The following is a 19,743-nucleotide window of genomic DNA, read 5'->3' on the forward strand; positions in this document are numbered from 1 at the left end:
GTTCCTCTGAAGTAAACATTGTAATTTTCAAGAGCTGTTTTGATATTGAGATAATAATCTTATATAGTAACATTAAATTATGTGGCGTTCCATAAAGACACCAAGTGTACACAGAAGTGCTCCTAAACATTCCAGGGTTTTCGAACTTAAACCTGGAAACTTCTTTGTGGTGGCTTTTCTCTATAAAATATATTCAACTTGTGACATATCTTTTGCTGATAATTTAAGATAGTTATCTAGACTCAGACTTGTGTTTTTCTCTGTAGTGTCGTCAGCCAGTCTTGTCACTCCTCCGGCGATTGTCAGTAGTCAGCCTAAACTGCAGCCTTCTGCGACCTCAGGTTCTCTGCCAGCAGCATCTCTTCTTCCTGCTCCCAACACAGCCACAGTCGTTGCCACTACTCAGGTGCCTAGTGGAAACCCTCAGCCTACAATCTCCCTGCAGCCCCTACCAGTGATTCTGCATGTCCCTGTTGCCGTACCCTCTCAGCCTCAGCTCCTGCAAAGCCATCCAGGGACTATCGTGACGAATCAACCATCTGGCAGCGTTGAATTCATATCTGTGCAAAGCCCACCAACAGTGAGCGGGCTTACCAAAAATCCAGTATCCTTGCCGCCCTTGCCAAACCCCACCAAACCAAACATTCCGTCAGTGCCCAGTTCTAGTATTCAGAGGAACTCTTCTACCAGTGCTGCACCCTTGGGGACAACCCTCGCTGTGCAGGCTGTTCCCACTGCACATTCTATTGTGCAGGCCACGAGGACTTCTTTACCCACAGTAGGCCCGTCAGGACTTTATAGCTCATCTAACAATCGAGGCTCAATACAGATGAAAATCCCAATATCTGCTTTTAGCACTTCATCTTCTGCAGAACAAAATAGCTCTGCCAACCCACGAACCGGTAAGTTGCTTTGCTTAGTACCAGAAACAAAAGCACATTGATGGTCATTCAGTGATTAAGCTCTTCCTAGCTTCATTGGAAAAATGGAGTAAATAAAATTGGCTTGATTATTTTTAGTAATTTTCTGAATACCTAATGTAAAATGATGTGGTTAAAGTAGAGTGTGAGAGAAGTTTATTTCACTGTGCTTTCTTAGTGAGTCATGATACTTGTATAGCTTTATGGGATCTGTCACAATTATTTGATCCACGTACATTGCATGTAATAATCAGTTCAGAATGCTGGACTCCTTATGTGCTTCAAGAAATGAATTTTAGTATTTCGAGACTTTAATCATAGATGATTTCAGTCAAGCAGTTAGTTTCTCTCCTGTGCCCTAAACAGCAGAACTAATCCTCCTGCCTTACTGTCTCAGTGCCCTCACACGTGCCATCTCCTGCCTTACTGTCTCAGTGCCCTTACACGTGCCATCTCCTTCCTTACTGTCTCAGTGCCCTTACACGTGCCATCTCCTGCCTTACTGTCTCAGTGCCCTCACACGTGCCATCTCTCCTCCCCTTTGCTCTTCCCAGGTAGAAAGAAATTTGGGTTGAGAAATTAGCATTTCTATTTTATTTTTTAGTAATTTGTTATTAGTAATTTTGGTGAGTTTTTTTTTTTTTGTTACTTTGTCAGTTTTTTGTGTTTTGTTTGTTGGTTGTTTTCTTCCCTGGAGCTAAGGACAGAACCCAGGTCCTTGTGCTTGCGGCAAGCACTCTGCCCCAGAGCTCGAGCCCCACCCCACATTGGTGAGGTTTTATATAGATTTGTAGTTTGCATTGTGTGTTTCTATTTGTTTTTAATGGTAGATTAGGTGGACCAGGACAGTTGAGTATCTAATTTTAGATTATTTTAAGAGAGAATTAAAAACCATTTATCACCAGGAGATGGTGGCATATGCCTTTAATCTCAGCACTTGGGAGGCAGAGGACAAGTGGGCAGATCTCTGTGAGTTCAAGGCCAGCCTGATCTACAGAGTGAGCTTTTGGACAGCTAGTACTACAAAGAGAAACCCTGTTTCAAAACAAACAAACAAACAAGCAAAAAAACCCCACAACAACAACAGTAAACCAATAATCTTCTCCCCAGTGGGGAACACACTGTGCATTCAGCACCCAGCGTCTTCTAAAGCTGAACAATTAAAAAAAATAGCTCTTTGCTTGCAAAAATGTTTGACTCATTATTTTCTGTCATTTTCCATAAGACATATTGCCTAATTGTATTTTACTTCAAAATATAAGATGAATTTGACTGCAAATTTATTTAAAATTGTACAATTCTTGTTCTGGCTGTTCTTGATCAGACTGTCCTCAGATCTGCCTGCCTTCCCGTCCTAAGTGCTGGGATAAAGATGTGTGCCACCAGGCCTGGCCACAAAACCATTGCTGATGCTTGCATTACTAAGAGAGATGTTTGCTTTTAATCATGTCAGAGGACAAGAAGGTTAACTTCATTGTTTTTCTGATTTCTTTTCACAGAATTTTTCGTATTTTTAATGTCAGATGACTTATAATGCACTTTATTTTATGTGATATTTGTACAGGATAAATATGAAATTTTGAAACAAAGTTGATTTTTTTTTTAAATGATCGTCTGGTCTATTTTTATATAGAACTTTACTGTGAGACCGTGGCCTGTAAAGAAAATTAGAGTGTGTGCTTAATGTTATGAATGCTTGTACCTTAAATATATGCAATTCAGATTATAATTTCATTAACATGTTCCCTTTAACGGTTTGTAAGCATTAGATAAGGGCTTGTTATAGAATTATGTAGCTGATGAGCTGTTTTAATAACAATGAGTCATTTTGTTTCATTTTTATGTAAGATTAATGCTTCCCATAATTATTAATTACCATAGAATTCTGTTTTTGAGATATATTTATGCTTAAATGTTTTTATTTTAGCATTTAATATATTCATATAACTATATATAATGTATTAAAGTTACCTTCATTTGAAATCACATTTCATTTGTTCTTACAGATGAATTACTGGCTGTTACTAATGAGTATTAGTGGTGTTTCCACAATTAACTGGAAAGTGATTATGTAAGAACATGTATTCTAAACTGGGTGTTGGTTGTGCATGCCTTTAATCCCAGCACCTGGGAGGCAGATGCAAGTGGATCTCTCAGTTTGAAGGCAGCCTGGTCTACAGAGAGAGCTCCAGGACAGATAAGGCCACACAGAGAAACTCATTTCAAAAAACCAAAATAAACAAAAAGAACACCAAAAACCATATTCTTTGACCATGCCTAAATTCAGAGATTATACGCATATACTCATTATAAATCATACTCATAATTTAAGCTGGAATCATGATATTATGTACACAGTCTTCTGTCTGCATGTATGCTTGGATGCCAGAAGAGGGCACCAGATCTCATTACAGATGGTTGTGAGCCACCATGTGGTTGCTGGGAATTGAACTCAGGACTCCTGGAATAACAGCCAATGCTCTTAACCTCTGAGCCACCTCTCCAGCCCCCTAAACATCTTTCATTCCAAAATATGGGAAGACTAGAATTTAGATATCACGAAGCAGTTACTTCTTCACCCATCGTGTCCTTTGAGTTTCTGCAAGCCTCCCATTTCTCCTCATCCAGTTAGCTATCCAGACCTTCAATAGAATACTACCAGTTTGTACCTTGAGGACTATGGAATGGAGAGATGGATCAGCAGTTAAGAGCACTTGCTGCTCTTCCAGAGGTTCTGGGTTCAGTTCTAAGCACCCATATTGCAAAACTAATAACTATTTGTAATCCCAGCTCCGGAAGATTGAAGAAGATACCTTCTGAGGCATCTGCATACTTGTGATATAATATACAGACATTTAGGACAGACAGACATTCAGACACATGCACATGAAAAATAGAAATGGTTCTTAAAAATGACCAACTGATGTTAAATAACATACCATCAAGCAGGTAACAAGTGTCCTGCATGATAGGAAGATTTTAAGCCATAATTTGATTTTGTATCCTAGTTATCAATTTGTTGATTGATAGATGGTTTTTAACTTCCTACTTTGAGAAGTAACTCAGGTAAATAGTAGAAGGTGAAAAATGCTCTGAGAATGAAGAATGCTGCATTAAAAATTGAGGGAATTTGCTGAGCGGTAGTGGCCTTTAATCCCAGCACTCGGGAGGCAGAGGCAGGTGGATCTCTGTGAGTTCAAGGCCAGCCTGGTCTACAAGAGTGAGTTCCAGGGCAGCCAGGGCTACACAGAGAAACTCTAGTCTTGGGAAAAAACAAACAAACAAACAAACAAACAAAAAACCCAGAACCAAACCAAAATAAAACAACAAATTGGGGAAATTTTTAGCCTGTAGCTTAAAGGGCAGAGCATATTATAAATCTAGAGAAAGGTTACAGTTTTGTGAGTAATTAATTTATCCTTAGAAAGTTATGCCAAGAATAGAATCATTCTGGATAACAAAACAGCATATGCACACATACATACACACACACATACACATGCATGCACATATACATACATTTAATGTGTATGCAAAAAAACAAATGATATTTTTGTAATATTGCCTAGTTATATTAATTCTTTGGAAGGTAAATTTTTATGATAAAAGTCTTTAAAGAAATAATACAAATATATATTAATATACATTACATAGAATATATGTTCTGTATATATAGTTTTTGAAACAAGGTCTTAACATAGTTCTGGCAGGCCTAGAGTTTGCTATGTACATCAGGCCTCTGTCTCACAGAGCTCTGCCTGCCTCTGCTTTCCAAGAGCTGGGATTAAAGATGCATACCACTACATCCTGCCAAATTTAAAATATATTTTAAAAAGTAAGTTTATATTAACATATTATTTCTCCAAAAATAAAATTAAAGCAAGATTGAAGACATTAGTTTCCTGTCCTTGGATTTTAACATGTGGAGTTTTTCTTAATTCTTTATATAGAGTATTTCATATATATATATATGAAATATATATATATATATATATATATATATATATAGAGAGAGAGAGAGAGAGAGAGAGAGAGAGAGAATTATATATGTAATATAGACAGTTTTATCAGCTTTTTGCACAAATGATCTTCTGTATATGTTTTGAGGGTTTGGAATACGGGGATGCCATATTTTGAGCAGGAAGTTGTTGGCCTCCAGAAAAAGGATGGAATGCTGTGACACAAGGCACTCTTGACAATGGTCAGAGCACGGAAGTGAAGAACTGTGGTCGGTGGACGAGATAGTTCCTCTTCTGTCTGCTAGAGCCTGGGCAGGGATACCCTTGCTTTTCAGTTTTCATAACATAACAATTTTCCGATGGAAACCTAATGCAAGTTAAATGAAAATGAATACAGGAACGTAATATGGGTGTGTGGGTGATACAATAAATTGCTCAAGCATGAGGACCCCAGTTTAGAGCCCCGACTCTTACACCAAAGTCAGGTCTGGCTGTGGAATCTAAAGCCAGTGTAGGGGTGCGGATATGGGGAGATTCCGGAGCTCGTTGTCCAACCACCCTGGCCAAATCAATGAACTCTAGGTTCACCGACAGACTACCTAAAAGTCTATGGTGGCAGCTGACGATGGAGACAGCTGGTGTCGTCCTCTTGCCTCTAGCCACAGCCATGAACAAGCAGATGCTCCTACACAAGGCACACAAAAGAAAGGAAATCTGTACTTAAACTGATATGTGCATTTGTTTCTCATGGTTGTTGTGACTTCTGTAATGAATGTATTATGGACATTTTCAGTCTTAGATTTTCCCCAAAGATTTTCAAATCTTGTGAAAGAATGATGTTTTCTCATTTGTCTTGTACTAACGTTCAGTTTCATCTCTCAGGCCTTCTTTAGGTTTAGGTTTACGTTGCCGGGTAATGAGTGTATGAAACTTTAACATTTTTAACATTTATAATATGACCATGAAAATAGTTGGAGAAGAATATAGAAATTACTGATTACTGCGTGTGTGTGTGTGTGTGTGTGTAAAGCATACAGTAAAGAAATTATTCTGTGTAAAGCAGCCCTTTACATATTATACATGTTAAGTTTCCGTTTTTGTTTAATTCTCAGAAAATCAAACAAACAGAACAGTAGATTCTTCTGTTAATAAGAAAATGGCAGACAGCACATCACAGGTAAGGTTGTTTCCCTTTCCCTCAGAGTTACATGATAAGCAACAGAAAGTGTCATTCTCCTTACATCTGCAGGGTTTTGTTTTGTTCTGGAGACCAGATCTTGTGTAGCCCAGGCTAGTCTCACTCAACTCACTAAATATAAGGTTTCTGTTCCTGTTCCTTCTTTTCTGAGGGAGAGGTTTGTTGTACTTAAGTTTTTGTTTAGAGGATTTTAATAAAATTAGCATTTGGACGAACTGTCTATGCAGCCTGTCTTAGTGCTCCTCTTCAGCATAGAATTATCCTGTTTGTAGTCCACGCTCTCATCCGCTGGTTGGTTTTCAGCAGTGTCACTGTGGCATATCTGCAGCCCCATTACGTAGCCTTCAGTTTCAACCTGAGTTTCACAGACAAATTCCCTAATTATTTCGAGTCCATCTCAAGATGCCATGTCTCAACAAATTATGATTATCATTACCATATTTCATATGTGATGTTAAGCATTTTGTACATACATTTGGATTAACCTTTATAATTACTTACATGTCTAAAGAGATTAATTCACATAGCTCAGGAGTTGGAATGAAAGCTGCAGCTAGTTTGTCTGATGCTGTCTCTGCAGCCAGTGCTGTTTTCCCTTCTTCTGCTACTGTTGATTTTGTTTTTATTTTTAATCCTTATTGTCTTATAATGATTTTGGACACTGTACTGAGTTTGGTTAAATCAGATATCTAATGACATAGCCATGTGTTTTTTAAGGAAAAACATTTTAATTCTTTGCAGCCTCTCTCTGTAACTGTAGTCCTTAATGTTTTGGTATATTCATAATTGATCACTTAGGGTAAGGTTGACTGATGTTTCCATTGTCAGAAAATGGCACCTACAGCAACTCTGCACAACAGATAGCTTTATTTGTAAAAAAAAAAAAAAATACTGTAGATGGAAATTTCTGTCCTGCTCGGTCCCACAGCTGTTCAGTCTCAACAAAATACATAAAGGCTTATATTAGTTAAAAACTGGTTGGCCTATTAGCTCAGGCTTATTATTAACTAGCTCTTACAACTTATTCACATGGCTTGGTACCTTTTGTCAGTGAGGCTTTCTCATCTTGATTCCTCTGTGTCGGGTTGATGACTGCAGACTGAGTTTTTCCTGTTCCCAGAATTCTTTATAGTCAAGTCTCCCTGCCTATACTTCTGCCTGGCTATTGGGCCAATCAGTGTTTTATTAAACCAAAACAAGTGACAAATCTTTACAGGTACAAGAGCATTATTCCACAGTATAAAACTATTAGAATTTTGTTAGAAAGTATTTGAAAATTACATTGTATTGCAATAATTAGTGTTTGTTTATTTATTTGTTTGTTTGTTTGTTTGTTATGTGTTGGAACTTGTGCTCATGTGCCAAAATGTGCAAGTCGGGGTCAGAGGACAACCTGTGGGAGGGAGTTGGTTCTTTCCTACCACCTTGTGAATTCCAGAGCTCAAACTCAGGTCAGGCTTGGGAGTGAGTGCCTTTACCCACTGAGACATTTGCCAGCCCTGGAAGTTTTAGCTCACAGCTGTGTTGTGCTGTTGACGTCAAACTGTTGAGATAAAGGCATTTAGGGGCCTAGCTTGAACTAGGCCCTTCACCCCCTTTGCCTTTAATGGTTACCACACCATTATTTAGTATTTGCCAGTTGCGTCACAGGATCAACCAAGTTTTTTTTTTCAGAGTGGGAAAGCTTCTGGCAATGACTCAAGCGGTGTCATCGACCTCACCATGGACGATGAGGAGAGTGGGACCACACAAGGTACCGAGAGACCCTGGGGAGAAAGGCTGGAATGCCGTGTCCCCCGTAATGTTGGTGATGTTTTGGGAGGTAGACTTGATGCATCTGTTTCCCTTTCAGAACGAGAGTATTTAAAGGTAGAATTAAGAATCAGCAGTCAGATCCTGAATGAAGATAAACAGGTTATAGAGAAAAGCAGCAGAGAGCATGCTCACTTATGAAGCGCCTTTGCTTGCCCCGTTGCTCTTTCTAATGAAGCCTTGACCTCAATCTAGAGTTGAAGGGACTTTGCAGACTCAGGCAGCAGCAGAGTCAGCCAGAGACCCAGGAATCAAGTCTAGCTCTTTGGTGGCTTGCCCTCTTGATTTCTCTCCCTCTCCCCTTTGCCCCTCCCTTTCTCTTCCTTTCACTCCCTCTTCTGTGTAGGTGCTTGTAAGTGTATGCCCATTTAATTTTGATCAATAGAATTTATTTTCTTTGGTGCTATATGAATAAAAATCACAATTTAATAATTCTCATCAGTCAGTCACCCTAATCATTTTCTTAGTTCCAGTATTCAGAAACTGGAATAGTTCTCTTGTCCTCCATTGAGGCTGGCCTGGTGCTGGTGTGATGATGGCACTTACAACGCTAATTTTAAGTCTTTCAAATTGTCATTTTAACTGGTTTTTTTTTTTTGTTTTATTATTATTATTATTTTTACTTTTCTCGATAGATGGATTTGATTTTCAGGAATTCTTAAAGCACAAAAATAAACACAGAAGCAGCATGCTGGGAGTCACAACTGGCCATGAGTTCCAGGCATCCTGCCTGCTAGTATGCTAGCCTCTTGGGGCTGCTTTCATTGCCTCACGTTTGGGTCATCTTAATTCTCCCAATCTAAAGTACATTGTTCTATTGAGACAAGCTGAATAAAACACAATTATGGATGATGTTTTAATGAGAAATTCCACAGTATGGAAATGAATGAGGCTCATCTTCTGTAGAAAACAGCTGATGTTCTTCCCAGCCCATCTGAGTGTTCTTCTCATATTAGGTTTGACTGAGATATAGACAGTTACTTTGTAGGCCATCAGAGATCCTTTTTAATATTTTAAGCCTTTGTACTTTAAGAAATAAATAGTGCTGATGACTGCCATTTACATACGAATCTAAACAAATGTGAGGAATTAAAACTTAAAGTCAGGGGAAGCCATGAGTTCACAGTATTTGTCTAGAAGAATGTCTTTGATACAAGAGAACAAATGCCTTCAAGCATTTTAACAATGAAGGTATTCTAGTCAGTATCATATATTAAAGCTAGAAAGTTCTTGCATTGAAAAATGAAATTAATTATCCCTCTAAAAGTGAACTGGAATCTGCTAATCAGCAAAAATGTACATAATGAGAACAGAAAGTAGTTTCTGAAGAGGGAAATTTATATGTAGATGACAAGCAAAGAAGTTTTTGAGTTAAAAGTCAGGCCTGTGGTGCCTTGTGGTGCCTGTCATCAGCCACATGTTTTATGTTTTCATTAGCAGAGCCCAAGAAGCTGAGTCATCCTGCGCCAGCCATGAGCACTTCTCAGCCCATGCCTCGACCACTGCAGCCCATTCAGCCAGCACCACCTGCTCAGCCATCTGGAGTGCCGACAAGTGGCCCGTCTCAGACGACCATCCACTTACTGCCTACAGGTGAGCTGCCGAGTCACCCAGCAGAACCTTAGTTTGTGTAGAAGACACTGGTTAAGGACTCCTGGGAAGAATTCAATAAAATCTTAAGAACAATGCTTCTCACTTTCAAGAGAATATTTGTGATCTAGCTTTGCTCACTGCCCTTAGGAGCAGCGCAGGTAGAGAATAATTATGACACTTTTCTGTGTCCTTGAGCTGCTCAGAAGAGCAGAGAAAATTTACCTCTCTGGAAAAGCTACTTGTAATGATTTTGTTCTGAATATAACCAAGGAATTTCAGTGATGGTCATACATTTGCATGCATACTTAAACACACACACATGTACGTACGTACGTACGTACGTATGTATGTAAATAACCTGGCGTCTTAAGCTTGCTATATAAGCAATCTGCCACTGAGGTAGGGTCTGAGGCTAGTTTTAACCAACCTACATACTATCAAGAAGTCCATGTAAGATTTTGCCTGCTACATTTCAGGAGTACGTAGCCTATTTCAAAGTCAACCAAAGCGTATGGCTTCTTCCAGGTTAGGTTATTGCTCAGAGATTTGTCTGCAGAGTGCTTCCATAAGCACTCCACTGAGTAAGGATGACTGAGCTAAATGTCATTTCAGCCGTGAAAGTCAGAGTGCCGGAATAATTAGTGAATAAATGGGATATTTTCTAGTGGTTCAGTGTGGCCTTTGAATGCTGGTTAGTGTGTACTGTGCATCTTTTCCCTTTCAGAGTCTTGATGTCATCTCATATTCGTCACTTCAACTGCAGCCTATTCTGCTGGCATTTCTAGCCAAAAATACATGTTTATGTGACTATCTTTGGTCTAGATGTTTGTGTTGCTTTTTATATTTAAATGCCATTTTTCTGTCTATAGGTACTATTGCATTCAACTCTTAGCAATTTGTGTCTCTTTAACTTTGATCCAAAGTGATATTGACAGTACCTATTTTACAGTGTGGAGTGAAGTGTCCTTACACAAGCAGATACATTGGCAGTTGTCATCAGATGAAGTAATTCAGTTCAGAAGGCTCTCACAAGAGAGTCAAGGCATAGAAGTCATGAGGGTCCTTAGGAGCCGTGTGTGTGTGTGCGCACGCACATACACACACACAAGCACTAGAGAGCATAACCCAGGCCCCCACATACTGCTAGGCAAGTATCACCACTTTTCTGAGAAGTCTTTAGTAAGGGAGCCTTTATATCATTGTTAAATATGTTTTTCTCCACATTGATTTTATTATAGAATTCATTGTCTCCACATGGAAGTAAATTTATTCTTTTCAGTTATGCTTGAATTCTAATTCAGAGTCATATTATCAAGAAAATATTAATACTTTAAAAAGTCACCATTTAGTGGCCTAGGGATTTGTCTCTGCTATAACAATTGTCTAGGATACATGAGGTCCTCAACTTATCGCTAGTGCCACAAAAAATAAATAGGTAAACATTTAAATAAGCAAATAGAGCAGAGAATTTTGGAGAATAGAAATACGCAGTACAGAAAATAAATTCCCATTGTGGACGTACATGGTGACATTGTCCCAGCTGCTTTGGAAGCAGGAGATCACCTGTGCCTAAAATACACCTGGGAAACATAGTGAGTGGAACTTCATCTCTTATAATGAATGAAGACTAGTTTGGGAGAGATGGTTCAGAGGTTAAGAGTTGCATTGGGGCTCACAACTCTCTGTCAGTGCAGTTCCAGGGTATCAGATGCCCTCTTCTGGTCTACTTCCAACACCAGGTCCACAAGTGATACACAGGCAAACACCATTTATAGAGACGAGAACGACCTCATTGTTGCAGCTTCTTCTTAAACTTCCTTTTTTATTTATTTATTTTCTTTCGTTTGAATAAGCACCCGCTAACATTGTTCAAGGACATGCTTCTAGAACATAGATTAAAGGAGAGACGTGCTGTGGAATAATCCTTCTGTACACTCTGTGAATATATGTTGCTAAGATTGGTTTAAAAACAAGCTGACTAGCCAGTAGCTGAATAGGATAAAGAGAGGCAGGAAAGCTGGGAGAGGAAAACTTAACCCACAGAGAAGGGATAAAATGTAAATTATCATGGCCAGCCAAAGATATAGGTAGTTTGTGTTTTTGTTTTTGTTTTTTTTTAAAGTAAATTGCAATACTGAGCCAGTTTTATGGACTGTAGAAATGCAGATTGAACATCAGGTAGAGCCACTTACTCTTGCAAGCTGCCAAGCGTGACAGCGTGACTTAAGTCCTTGGCCCCTGTATAGTGGAGGAGAGAACCACCGCCCCACAATTGTCATCTGATCATCACACTTGCACACAAAAAGGAAAATGTAAAAAGACATTCAACTTTTTTGTGTCAAGTTTATAAAATGCAGCTTGCAATTAGGCTTTGATTTGGACAGTGGCATCCTCAGAAAAGAACTCAGGTGGAAGGGGAGAGAGTAGAAACAGACAAACAAACTCATCTTTTCCCAACTTCATCACACACAGCTTCAACAGTAGCCAGGGCAATGTCCATATGCCTATGCACTGGAGCAGGAACAGGAGCTAAATGACGTTATATGTTTACTAATAATTGGGTCAAGAATTGACATAAAAAGATAGAAGGCTGCCTCCTTCTAAGTTTCTAAAATAATACATGCTCATCTGCAAGCCGCCCAGCAAGTTTTCAGAAACATGGGTATGTGGCTGATTCATATTGAGGTGAGTGAAAAAAGACCAGGCCTGCAGAGTTGATAGTTGGCTTGGTCAGGCAAGAGAGCCAGTCGAGTTAGTCTGTCAGATAGAAACAGGCTTGGTGCAGGAGGAATGAAGAGGACTTCATCAGCCAGCTGTCTGTCTGTACAGTGCAGGCCATAGATGTGCTTGAAGAGCAGAAACCAAGCTAGGCCCTGGAACAATAGTCCCTCCTACAGATAACAGTGTGGGGATGCTTCCCCCCCCCCCCCAGTCTGAGGCCATAGCCTCCTTTATGTAGTAGTATTGGATACAGCCTGTTCTTTGAGCTATGCTGACTTGTTTGTCTTCAGTCTTCTGATTTGATGAGTTTGTCTGGGTGTTGGAGGATTGCTTCAGCTGAACTTATTCCTTATTGCTAGGCGATGGCTTGTCCCTTGCTATAGTTAGTTCAGCTAAACAGAGACACCTGAAGTGGGGAAATGCATGTATATGACTCAGGGGACTGGAGGAAGGGCTTGAGGTATGTGATCTGTACTTGATTCTGACAGCCTGTCTCCCATGGTTAAATTTTGTGTAATGGTAAATTTTATGCTGTCTTCTTAGAATTGACTAGATTCTTGCTGTCTTTTGTTGGTTTCTATTAGCTCCAACCACCGTGAATGTAACACATCGTCCAGTAACTCAGGTGACCACAAGACTCCCTGTACCAAGAGCTCCCGCAAATCACCAGGTGGTTTATACAACAGTGCCAGCACCACCAGCTCAGGCTCCCCTGCGAGGAACCGTTATGCAGGCTCCTGCTGTTCGCCAGGTCAACCCTCAAAATAGTAAGGCTCTTTTTTTCTATGTGGCTTTGAAGTGTGAGTACTGATCCATACTGACACTGGATTATCATACAAAGGGATACACTGAGCAATGCACTTGTGTGGTATGGCTAGTAACATTGTAGGGGACACACTGGGCAATTGTGGTATGGTTAGTAACGTTGTAGGGGACACACTGTGCAACGCACTTGTGTGGTGTGGTTAGTAACGTTGTAAGGGACACACTGAGCAACGTGCTTGTGTGGTATGGTTAGTAGTAATGCAGTACATTGGAAATTGCTGCTACTGGAGATTTTAAGTGATTTTATGGCAAAAATTAAAATGATGTGAGGTAATTAGTTGGACTTAGCCATTCCACCATGTATACATTTCTCAAAGCACCACAAGCATGTAGTTGTATCTGTTAAAATGGATTTTGAAAAATATTTATTCTTTTTTTCTCTCCCCTATTTATTTATTTAGAGACAGTCTTAGTATGTAACCCTGGCTGGCCTGGAACTCACAGAGCTCCACCTGCCTCTGCCTCGCAAGTGCTAGGATTAAAGGTGTGTGCCACCACATCCAGCCCTTCTTATGATTAAAAGAAAGGAAATGGACATGTATCCTGTAGGATTTATAGCCTTTATATTATCTTCAGTTTAGCTTTGTTAATGGCCTATATTATAGCACCACATTTGATATTTACGAATGTTTTGAGACACGTTCTCCCTGTCTATCTTTGCCTGGGTAGAAGTTTGCTGTGCTGCACATGCTGACCTCAAACCCACCGAAGTCTGATCACTCCTGCCTCCTGCATGCTGAAGTTTAAAGGCACGTACTTTATGCCCTGCTCTTAATAATCACCATCTATCCAAATCGGAGTTGGAATGATAAGTTGTGACTTACCCAGAAAAGGGATGTCATGGCAAAAGGGTAATCTCTGTTGACAGTCTTAAGAGTCCGGAAGGCAGCTGAAGAAATTAAAGGAAGGAAACTGTCCCAGGAAATGTAGAGGTTATTTAAGCTGTAACTGTAGCCATTCTGTATTAGATACTGTGTACTCATAGCATAGAATATGTGTCTTAATAGTAGAATATAGCATAAGGAAAGATTTATAGTTAAAGCTTAAAAGCATGCACTTGGAAAGTGGAGGCAGGGGGATCAGGAGTCCAAGGTCATCTTTGGCTACATAATAATTTCAAGGCTAGCCTGGGCTACATGAGACCCTATGTCAAAAGGCCCAAATAAATAGACAAATAAGAATGCATAAAGTTTAGAGGAAAACGGTAGAAGTGACCTTTTCCACACTAGGCCTTTCCTTATACCTCCCTGTCTGTCTGTTGTTCTCGCTTTTCTTAATGCCATCAGTGGAGGCAGTTGTTTGATTGGGTCATTGGGTCAAGTACTGAGTGTCTGGAGAAGACATGATTGGGCGAGTAGGTGGCTCGAAATTCCCATTTGTTTTCCCAAGTGTGTCCTCAGCTGATTAGCCTTAGAGAGAGAAAGTGAAGACCCCACTAACATAGGGGTAAAAAAAGATTTGTTTGTTCATGTGTGTATATGTGTCTATCTATCTGCACGGGCCAGAAAAAGATGTCAAATCACCTGGAGCTACAGGAGCTACCTGATGTCAGTGCAAGGAGCCAAACTCAGGTCCTTCGCAAGAGCAGGCTGTTCTCTAACAGCTGAGACTTGTCTCTAGCCCCAAGGATGACCTTGATGACAGCTTCTGTCTGTGATCTTTTGAATCGTTGGCTCCAGTCTGGCTGTTGCCCACACCTGGAGAGCAGGGCCAGTGTTGTCGGGTTTTCATTTCTAGTAGTCCTTGTGAAGACTCCTGCATTTGTGTTGTTGGTGGTGGTCATGCTGCTGCATGCAGCTTGCAGTGCCACTTGAGGAAGTGTTTGTGAAATGCTTGAATTTATGATTTCTGTGTCTTCGTGGTCGAGTCACAGCTTGGCTGACTGGAGACAGTTGGAATCATTTTCCTCTTGAATTTTTTTAACTGTGAGTTCGAGACCAGCCTGGTCTACAAGAGCTAGTTCCAGGACAGGCTCCAAAACCACAGAGAAACCCTGTCTTGAAAAAACAAAACAAAACAAACAAAAAAAAAAGTTGCTTTACTAATAATGTTTACAATGCTCCAACAAATTTACAGTAGACTTTTGACATTTCCTTTATATTCTGTTTCATTTTCTTTCCAGGTGTTACAGTTCGAGTGCCTCAGACCACCACATACGTTGTGAACAACGGACTCACCCTGGGATCAGCAGGGCCTCAGCTCACGGTGCATCACCGGCCACCACAAGTGCATACTGTAAATATCGGTGCTTGCCTCAGACTTCCTCAGTGACTAAGCTGTCACCGTGTTCCAGACAGCCTTTTGATAGTTTCTCTACCTGTATAGCTCTGGCTGTCGTAGAACTCACTTTGTAGTCCAGTCTGGCCTCGAACTCAGATTTGCCTGCTTCTGCCTTCCACATCCTGAGATTAAAGTGGGTGCCAACATCATCTGGATACCATTTCTTTTTTTAAAGTAGTATTGTCAAAAGAAGGAGATAGTTCTCTCTCCCCTTGAGTAGTTGGTTATTTTAAGGAAGTTACCCTTACACATTGAGAAAGTTCTAGGGCCTCTGCTCCCTTAGTGCAGACAAGGCGACAGCCAGGGCTTGTGGGGTGGTAGACAGCGCTTCTAACTCATTGCAAATTAAAGGGCGCTTCTTCTTTCCTTGTCTGTATTAGAACTGCTGTATTGTCATTAGTTTATTTTAAACTAGCCATTGGTTTTCAGAATGCATTTTTTACAAAAGGACAGTAAATAAAGTATTTTCCTCTAAACGTAGCATCAAACTAGGCCATACTGTCGTGTGACAAGATTATACCTCAGTTTCAGGGGTACTGAGGAATATATATGAATATATGAAGAGAAATGCTGGCCATCAGAGAAGGGAGGCAGGAAGTCAAAGGTGTGATACACATTACCTAGCAAAACGTGTTTTTCTAGCACCCATAGTTGTCATTGGAGTTCATCATGTTCCCAACATGGCAGTATGCTAGTTTTCATACAGTGCAGTTTCTAAAGTCTCCATTGCCCTTGTGGCAACTGATATTCCCAGGCTGAGGAACAAGGCAGTGTGCTCCCTAAGCCCACACTCCCCAGCACTTATGCGTGTATGTGTCTGGATGGAGCTGGAGCTGGTCAGCTGGGATTTTCTAACTTAAATGTAGTGGAAGAGTAGTATTATGAACTGCATGTCTGAGTCCCGTCACTCTAAGAGCCTTATTGTCTGCTGGAGCCCTTAGCATCCTATGGGGATTAGTGGTAGTGTTCCTGGTCTGTAAAACTTAAAGTAATGTAAATACACAAGGCTAGTACGTCATGAAGTGTTTAGTGGTGCTGTACCTGCTCCCATAGTGCGTCTAGCCCCAGCCCAATCTCACCCTCCTAGGGATCTTCCTTTGCTTCAGTTCTGGCTGTTCTGAGGTGCACGGCAAATTTGCCATTCTTGTTGTAGCTACAAGAGAATGCTTTGCTTTCTTCAGGGAATTGTAATATAAATTGGCATGGTTTTCCCACTTCATAATTGACAACAGCTTTTGAGACGTTTTGCTTTGTAAATCTAGAACTTCTCATAGCTTAAATTGTTTTGCTAGGGATATTGACTTCTAGTTTTATCTACTGCTATTAAAGCTTTCAAAGTGTAACCTGTGTGCAGTTTCAACAGTTTCCTGCACGTGACAGCTTTTTTCTGTCTGTGTCACTGTATTGCTACAGCACTTGCTGTATTGGTCTGTTTCCTCGAGGCTGGTCTCCATCTAGCTCATACTGGCCTCGGGCTCATGGTCCTCTTGCCGTAGTTGCCAGGAGTTGGGGTTCCAGAGGGTTCACTGACCTGTGTAGCCACGCTTGCTTATTTTAAGGGAATACCTAGTGTGATGTATTTCTTCCCAAAAACTTGAACAGAAACCCCATCTGCACTGAGAAAACAAAACTCTTGCCTGGTTTTAACTTGTTTGAGGCATTGTGGACACGGCTGACCACATGAGCTCTGGGCAGACCCACTCAGTTCCAGTGCTTCCCTAAGCCTGTGACTTCAGCCAGCTTCTCTTAGCCCTTTTTAGCTGTGTGGTTTTAATGAACTGAGATGATTAAGTAAGGCAGGAAGAGATGATTAGAAGAACAACTATGGCTGCTGTTCTGTCAGGCATAATCCAGCTTTCAGTGTTACTCCCTTAAATGTGGGCCTTGCTCAACTTGATTTTTGTCTGTTAACTGGTGACTCGTATATCTCTCTACAGATGTATGTATAATTTCTTTACTACTAGGAATAATGCCTTTCAGCAAAACATCCACATTCCTTGAAATCATCAGTATGTGATTCGTACTTTTTCCAGCTTCAGCCCTGTAGTCTTAGCATCTACAGCCTTTTTTTGTCCTTTGTGGATAGTATCTCTACTATCTACAGTAGGATTTGTATTCTTGCATGCTCTCTTTCATTGGTGGTAATGAGCAGAGTCCCCTTTCTACATATTGAACTCCAACTTAGGCGAATCACATTTAAACTGTGACTTGGCACTTTTGTTCTTGTAGCTTTTAGAATAATTTGTCTTATACTTTTGACAGTTTGACTGTAATAAAACTTTGGAATTTAGTAGCATACTCTTGAACCTTCACATAATCCATTAGTTTATTCAAACTATCTGTAGGTAGAGGCCACTCGTTCGTTCCTGGCCCCCCCCAGACCTCAAATAATCACACGGAAACTATATTAATTAAAATACTGCTTGGCCTATTAGCTTAGACTTATTCTTAACTAACTCTTACATCTTAAATTAACCCATTCCTATTATTGTGTGTATCGCCACAAGGCTGTGTCTTACCAGGTAGTTCTGGGACATCTGTCTCCTTTGGTAGCTACATGGCATCTCTCTGACCCCGTGTACTCTTTGTATCTCTTCCAGCCTGGCTATATTCTGCCATGCTATAGGCCGAAAAAGCTTCTTTATTAACCAACGGTAATAAAACATATTCATAGCATACAGAGGGGACTCCCACATCATCTAGATATATAATGAAGTACTGCTTTGCTTTGTTCTATTTGGGTGCCTTGTCCACCAGTATTTGCATGGAACTATATCCCCACCTTATATTTAGACATGTTTTGTTACATGAAGTTTGGTAAGGAATGACATTTGGACTCCAGTACCAAGTCAGGGAGTAGTATGTTGCACTTGAACTCTGTTTTCTGGCTCTTTTTGGGGGGAAGACCGCTGTTGTCTTAGATCAACTGTGACGGCCATGTTTGCAGTAGCTGCAGTGCTATGCAGCATTATATCAGCAGACCCTCCAGGGCCAGTTCCATGCTCTGAATCAATGGGCCTTAATTCCCTTCCAGCTAGTCTTTTCTTCATGCACCCTATGCCAAAGGAAGTGCTAACACTCACTCTTGTCTGTTAGCCTCCCACCTTCCTCTGCTCATCTGCTCACCCTTGCCCTGTTTGCTGGGGGTCATCCAGCCATTTGTGCATCTGTAAGTCCACTTGTCCTTCACAGCATTGCCTTCTTCATCCAGCCTGGCCGAGAACATAGTGCATGGTCAGCATTATTCACCCGTGTGCTGCTGTCTTTGTAGGATATTGTGGATCTAAAGTTGAGTGTGCTTGCATGTGCTGATTGTATGTTCTACATAAAATGAGTGTGCTTCTATGTGCTGATTATATGTTATATATAATTTTTAAATTCTTTCCTAAAAGAAGAATCTACAGTAGAGAACATTGAATTGTAAATTCTTTGTTAGTGTCAGCATCTCTTCAGTGATTGTTGTTGTCCATGAAGAACTTAGTATTTTCTGCCTAGGAAATATAGTTGAGCAAGTTCAGCACCATAGTCTGGAGCATGATTTGTTGTATATCACTGAATAGAATTGCCAAAATTGGATGTGGTGTCGGGTGGTTTTTAGAGTCTTTAATTTGAAATGTTCTCTCTATGATTGCTAAAGTATCTTCTAAAATGGTTGTATAATCATTAGAAATCAACACAATGTCTCTTTCTCAGGAGCCCCCACGCCCTATGCATCCAGCACCCTTACCGGAAGCCCCACAGCCTCAGCGTCTGCCCCCAGAAGCTGCCAGCACTTCCCTGCCTCAGAAACCACACTTGAAGTTAGCACGAGTTCAGAGTCAGAATGGCATCGTGCTGTCGTGGAGTGTCCTGGAAGTGGATCGGAGCTGTGCTACTGTTGACAGCTACCATCTCTATGCTTACCACGAGGAACCCAGTGCCACTGTGCCCTCTCAGTGGAAAAAGATCGGTGAAGTCAAAGCCCTTCCTTTGCCAATGGCTTGTACTCTCACTCAGTTCGTGTCTGGCAGCAAGTACTACTTTGCGGTGCGCGCCAAGGACATTTACGGACGTTTTGGGCCTTTCTGTGACCCTCAGTCTACGGACGTGATCTCTTCCTCCCAGAACAGTTAGTTAGACCTTGGAGCCTTCAGCTTCTTTTCAAAGTTCCACATTTTGGGCTTGTTTTAAATCTTGTGCATGAAATTTAATGTAAAATCCACCTTGTGCAAGATCTCTTGGACAGATGAGTGTACACACTATGTTTGTTTATAACTGAAGTATAATAAATTCAGCCGGTAAAGCAAGTCTTCCCCTGAACAAGTCAAGCTTCAGGGGCTTCAGATGTAAATTGTTGCTTGCTTTAGTTATGAGGCTGGGGAATTCGTATGGGTGTTCGTGTGTGTCTTCTCTCTCTCTCTCTCTCTCTCTCTCTCTCTCTCTCTCTCTCTCTCTC

The 19,743-nt window shown here is 40.7% G+C and overlaps 1 protein-coding gene across 5 annotated transcripts in view; it reads left to right on the plus strand.

The window, feature by feature from the left end:
• Atf7ip (activating transcription factor 7 interacting protein) overlaps positions 1-19,737 on the plus strand; it is an 82,080-nt gene extending 62,343 nt beyond the window's left edge. For 4 of the 5 annotated variants that reach the window (XM_013352806.2, XM_026787906.1, XM_026787905.1 and 1 more), the window contains exons 9-15: positions 267-902; positions 5,992-6,056; positions 7,752-7,830; positions 9,327-9,482; positions 12,788-12,970; positions 15,151-15,263; positions 19,002-19,737. In XM_013352806.2, coding sequence (XP_013208260.1) covers positions 267-902; positions 5,992-6,056; positions 7,752-7,830; positions 9,327-9,482; positions 12,788-12,970; positions 15,151-15,263; positions 19,002-19,421 — 1,652 coding nt within the window. In that variant the 3' untranslated portion in view covers positions 19,422-19,737. The remainder of the gene's footprint in view (positions 1-266; positions 903-5,991; positions 6,057-7,751; positions 7,831-9,326; positions 9,483-12,787; positions 12,971-15,150; positions 15,264-19,001) is intronic. The other variant, XM_026787903.1, reaches the window with a different exon arrangement.
• The last annotated feature ends 6 nt before the right edge of the window (positions 19,738-19,743 follow it).

The sequence above is a fragment of the Microtus ochrogaster genome (genome assembly GCF_000317375.1).
Source record: "Microtus ochrogaster isolate Prairie Vole_2 chromosome 14 unlocalized genomic scaffold, MicOch1.0 chr14_random_2, whole genome shotgun sequence".
In the NCBI taxonomy this organism is placed as follows: domain Eukaryota; kingdom Metazoa; phylum Chordata; class Mammalia; order Rodentia; family Cricetidae; genus Microtus; species Microtus ochrogaster.